Source organism: Diabrotica undecimpunctata, chromosome 1, assembly GCF_040954645.1.
Source record: "Diabrotica undecimpunctata isolate CICGRU chromosome 1, icDiaUnde3, whole genome shotgun sequence".
NCBI lineage: Eukaryota > Metazoa > Arthropoda > Insecta > Coleoptera > Chrysomelidae > Diabrotica > Diabrotica undecimpunctata.
The window spans coordinates 120,273,743-120,279,742 of record NC_092803.1 but is presented as its reverse complement, the minus strand read 5'-3'; the positions used below and the strand labels follow the sequence as shown (position 1 = coordinate 120,279,742).

The following is a 6,000-nucleotide window of genomic DNA, read 5'->3' as shown; positions in this document are numbered from 1 at the left end:
CGATTGCATCAACATTTCTAATTAATATATTATCATTTAAAGTAATTGTGTTTTATAAATTTCTAGCATTTCTAATAATAATTTAACTTTTAATACGCTTTGTATCCTAAACTAGAAATCAGATCGTTAAATCCTTTTAACACCAATATCCTGCGGTTGCCGGCATGCTAAGTAGAATCAAAACATTCCTGATTTTTTTTTCATTTTTTGTTTATTAGTTTTCTATCGTTTATACTAAATGTCAGCAGCCTGTCATGCGCTATTGAAGAAATGTAATAAAAAAATATATATAAAAGCAATTAGAAATACATTAAAGTTTTATTCTGCTCAAGAAAAAGAACAGTATTGTATGAAACAATGTCCAATTCAAATATTGAAAAAGTTAAAGAATTCTATACAAATGATGTTGTTTATAGATTTGATAAGCATAAAAGAATAATTTTTGGAGTTGTTGTTGATAGTTATGAAGCCTGTTCTGATGTAGATGAATACCATGCCCTACAAAAGGGACAAATTAGAGTATTATGGAATAATAACTCTAGAGAACAGGTTTGTACAAAGATTACTTTAATTTATGACATCATTTTAATTGATGCCATTCTAAAAAGGTAATTGAAACTAGCTAACTATGATTGAATCTGATGTAAAAAGTAGATTTAGAACTGTTCCTTGTTTATAGGACTTTTCTAGTTGAAAGAATACAAAACTTTTAAATATTAAATACTTGACACAGCCAGATACACCAGTTTCTGATGTGTTGGCACAAAAAAAAAAGTTAAAAACAATAAACAGTTTTTCTGTGAAACCTACAGGCAATTTTATTTATTTAAATTCCTCTATTGATTCTTGAACTTTCCTAGTCTTAAGATATTGAGTCAGTCTGCGATAACAATTTCATTTGCTATTTTTTATATTAACAATCAGAACTATACATAATTATGAATTTGAAGAGGGATATACTCCCAAATGGAGTTCCTTCATTTTATATTTCTGTTTTATTAAACTGCTTAGTACATTTTATTGTGTTTTTCTTACAATGACTTTTTGAAAATATTACCAAGCTTAGTGAATCCTCTATCATAACAGGTTCTTTAGGTCTTTTTAAATTTATCAATTTTAGAATCGAAAATGTTAATTTGGTTTCCTAGATAATTACATTTACATATTAAGTGGGAAAGAGGCTCATTTGTAGAATAATGAGTACAATGACAGAGGTGACAGATTTCCTATTTCTGGATAAAAGATTTAACATAAGCAGTGCCAATAATTGTGGGCAATCAATAGCTGTGTTAATAACACTGTAGAAAAAACACATATCAATTTATATTCATTTTGCTTCCAAAGTATGCAAGGAAAGACTTATGCTAATACATTCATATTCATATTTCTTCCTGCAATAGCCTAATCACTAATCATGATAATATTCCTATTCTAATACTTAATTTAGGTACTACTATTTAGTACTAGGTACTAGGTAATTTAGTATAATTACTCTATTCAACTTCATTGTGATTGTAATTAAAACATTCAAATGATTCTTAGGTCTGGAGGCAGAGTAAAGTTCGCTTGGTAAACAGGAGTATCATACCTGGAGATATTGTCCGAAGGTTAGAAAAGGGAAAAGAAACACAAAGAGGATATTGCAAAGAAACCAAACAAGTAGCTACTGTACAGATTGTTGGTACAGATAAAGTTATTGAACATGTATCTAGTGATAGATTGCATGGTGTGAGACCTTTTGATGTAGATGATGCTGTTTGTTTGGGCAGTAAATTTGGCAGAATTGAAGTAAGTTTTTAATTATAAATGTCTAAATACTTATAAATATGTCTAGATTGCTTTGTTAGTGGGGTTTAAGAGTTTGTAGTATATCAGATATTTCTTTTAGACTGTGGAACAAATGGTAGCTATGCAATCGAAATGTGGATCTGTAGTAGAAGTTTTAACTAGTATTAATCATGACATGGATGATTATTGGCTGTCAAAAAGAAACAGGATATCTTTTGATGCATATTATCCTGGGCAAGAACTGGTAAGTATATTTAACAAAGAGAAATATGATATAGTATCAATATTAATAAATATAAATATAGTCTGAGTGTTTGAGTTCAAGCCTCAAACTATCTAAGTACATTCAGGACAGTATTACTTTACCTGATCATCAGCACTTAAAGTGTATTAAATAAGTCAAGACCAACGTTCCTCATTCTCTAGTTCAATAGTTGTTCATAATGACAGCTAGAATAAAATATTGAATCAAGTGAATTTAATGGAAGTTTAGTGAAAATGCAAGAGCATGTCTAATCATGAAAAAGTTATATAACATAAAAAATGCAACACTGTTATTTAATTTCCACATACATATGGTCAACTTAAATTGTTTCGCTGTAACATCACCGTTTTTGGAATTTTAAACTATTTCAGTATGTCCTTAAGTAGTGGGATGTCCAGATCCTTGTGAAGTGTTTGGTTAGATAAAATGGAGCTTTACTTATCATACAGAGTATTTTGGATTTTAATGTTCTAAGTATCTTCGTATTTGAAAGTTTACTACAGCCCCATAGTTCTATTCCATATGCCCAAACTGGTATGAGTATAGCTTTGTACAGAAGCAGTTTATTTTCAAGAGATAACTGAGACCTTTTGCTAAATAACCAGTTCATATTTTTTAGTTTAAGGTCTAGTTGTTTCCATTTAGTTTTAATGTGCATTTTTCATCCAGATGCAAGCCCAAGTATTCAAGTATCACTACATGATTATGTTGATTGTTTACAGTATTGGATAGCAAATGAACACAAGTATAAACAATAACAAAGTTATTGACTAGCATGAATCATAACTTAATCAAATCTACAATGACAATCATATCTAGGTACATTGTTATTTTATAGCTAGATATACAAACCAATTCATGCATTTTCCAATATCAGTAGGTTCTACTCAGTTCATTATATCCTTAAGTATTCATCATCATCATTGGTGCTGCAGCCCTATAAGAGAGCCTCGACCTTCCCAAGTCTATTACGCCAGTCAGTTCTATCCATTGCCAACTGTTGCCAGTTTGCTGCGCCTATTTGTCTACCATCCTCATCTACACCATCCCTCTATCTGAGTTTTTTTGGTCTACCCCTATTTCTACTTCCCACAGGTTGTGACATAAGGATTCTTCTAGGAGGGTTGTTCTGCTGTGATCTTGCCAGATGTCCTGCCCATCTTAGTCTTCCTATTTTTATAAAGGATACTACATCTTTACCACCAAATATATGTTTATTTCTGTGATATATATCTCGTAGTTGTACCTCCTTCTCCAAACACCATTTTCACAGATGCCACCAAATATTCTTCTCAGGATCCTTCGTTCAAATATAAGCAGGAGATTTTCATCTGCCTTGGAAATGGTCCATGTCTCCTACCCATATGTCAACACTGGTTGTATAAGGGTTTTGTATATGGTTATTTTTGTTTTTTGGCTTAAGTTTCTGCTTCTCATATGTCTACTCAGTCCAAAATACCATTTGTTTGCTAGGATTATTCTTCGCTTGATTTCTTCCGTCATGATGTTTTCCTTGGTGATCAAGGAGCCTAAGTATGTGAATTTGTCCACCACTTCAAAGGTAGAATTATCAACCGTGAATTGGTGGCCGATGTTTCTGGCTCTATTGTTGGGTGTTGATGCCATTATCTTAGTTTTATTTTCATTTACTTGCAGGCCCATATTTTTTGAGGCGTTTGACAAGGTGGTATACATTTCTTCTAGCTTGCGTGTTGTGCGGGCTACTAGATCAACATCATCTGCATATGCCAAAATTTGGGATGATTTATTAAAAATGTTTCCTCTGCTGTCTATTTGGGCATCCCTGACTGCCAAAGCTATGTTGAAAAGGAGACACGCCAGCGCATCTCCCTGTCGCAGCCCAACATGCGTTTCAAATGACTGTGATTGTTCGCCCTGTATTTCGACTTTGCAAACAACTTTACGCATTATAGCCTTAACCAATCTTATCAGTTTATCGGGGATGTGGAATTTATCCATGGCTTCATACAATTTATTTCTTAGGACACTATCATAGGCTGATTTAAAATCTACGAAAAGATGGTATGTGTCGATATTGAATTCATTGGTTTTTTCCAGTATTTGCCTTATCACAAAGATCTGGTCTGTTGTTGATCGACCAGGCCTAAAACCACTTTGATATTCGCCAAGAAGCTCCTCTGAATATTCACTCAGGCGACCATATAAAATACTCGAAAATATTTTGTATGCTGTATTAAGGAGGGTTATTCCCCTATAGTTTCTACATTCTAATTCATCGCCCTTTTTGTGTAGCGGGCAAACGATCCCAATACACCACTCTTCTGGGATTTGTTCCTCATTCCAGGCTCTCAGTATGATTTTATATATATGATTAGTCAGAGTAGCACCTCCACATTTAATAAGTTCCGCGGGTATACCATCACTTCCTGGAGATTTATTATTTTTTAGGTGTTTTATTGCATCCCGTACTTCCTGAATTGATGGAGGCTCCAATGGTGTATTGTTGTTTGCTCCTGGGGGTGGTTGATTTGGATCTTCTACTTCGACAGTAAGCAGTTCTTTATAGTGTTCCACCCACCTTTTCAATACTTCTTCTTTTGTATTGAGTATATGCCCCTCCTTATCCTTACATAGTCCGATCCTTGGTTTAAATTCTTTTCTTGCTTTATTTAGATTTTTATAGAATTTTCTTGTTTGATTTCCCTTTTTTAATGCCTCAAGTTCTTCCAATATTCTATTTTCATAAGTTCGCTTTTTTCTCTGATGGATGTACTTCTCTTCTCTTCTGAGATCTTTATATTTTTGTTCTTTTTCTCGGGTTCTTCTTTGCTGCATCAGTTTATATGCATTGTTCTTTCTTCTTGTAATGTCCTCGCACTCAGCATCGAACCACTCATTGCGTGGTGGTGGTCTTTGCGGCCCTAGAATGTTATTTGCTGCGTCTTTAATGTAATTTTTACACGTTTCCCATTGTTCACTAATTGTTAGATTCTCTTTAGTTATGTATTTAGTTTCGATATAGTTTTGAAACCTTTCTACCGTTTGCGGGTTTTTGTGGAGTTCAATATTAAGGCGCCTTGTTTTGGTACTTCTCTCCTTCTTCGCATTTGAGATTCTAGCCCGAATTCTTGTGCCAACTAGAAAATGATCTGAATCAATATTGGCGCCTCGATAGGTGCGGACATCCATAAAGTTGGAGAAGTGTCTAGCATCTATGATCACATGATCAATTTGGTTGTTCGTTAATCCATCAGGCGAGGTCCAAGTCCCCATATGTATTTTTTTGTGTAGAAAACATGTGCTTCCTACGATCATGTTCTTTGAGGCTGCGAAGGTGACTGCTCGGTGTCCATTCGAATTAGTATTATTATGGAGACTATATTTACCAATGTGCGGTAGATATATTTCTTCCCTTCCGATTTTTGCGTTCAGATCACCGATTACTATTTTAATGTCATTTCTGGGACAATTGTCATATGTTCTTTCTAATTCATCATAGAAATTGTCTTTTTCTTCGTCTTGCTTGTCCTCTGTTGGGGCATGTACATTAATAAGGCTAATATTAAAAAACTTGCCCCTGATCCTTAAGCAGCTCATTCGCGGATTTATCGGCTTAATATCTATAACCAAGTGCTTGACTTTATTATTGACTATAAAGGCTGTCCCAAATTCATGTCTGGTTGTATGGCAACTATAGTATATATTGTAGTTTGCTTTTTGGATTATGCCATGACCTGTCCATCGTACTTCTTGTATTGCAGTAATATCAGTATTATATTGTGCTAATATGTCACACAGTTTGCGGATGTTTCCAGGTTCGTTAAGTGTGCGAACGTTCCAGGTAAATACATTAAGATCATTATTTCCATTATTCAGGTCCTTATTTCGTTGCATAGGTCGTCGTCGAGATTTCCGTCCGGCATTTTTGACTTTCGATTTCGTAACTATAGGGTTTTACCGGGTTG

The 6,000-nt window shown here is 34.1% G+C and overlaps 1 protein-coding gene across 1 annotated transcript in view; it reads left to right on the top strand.

Annotated features, from left to right (window-relative positions):
- The first annotated feature begins 233 nt into the window (after positions 1-233).
- The window catches only part of LOC140452938 ((E3-independent) E2 ubiquitin-conjugating enzyme UBE2O), a 52,493-nt gene continuing 46,726 nt past the window's right edge, over positions 234-6,000 (top strand). The window contains exons 1-3 of the mRNA XM_072547259.1: positions 234-549; positions 1,543-1,788; positions 1,889-2,032. Of these exons, the coding sequence (XP_072403360.1) occupies positions 358-549; positions 1,543-1,788; positions 1,889-2,032 (582 nt within the window). The 5' untranslated portion in view covers positions 234-357. The remainder of the gene's footprint in view (positions 550-1,542; positions 1,789-1,888; positions 2,033-6,000) is intronic.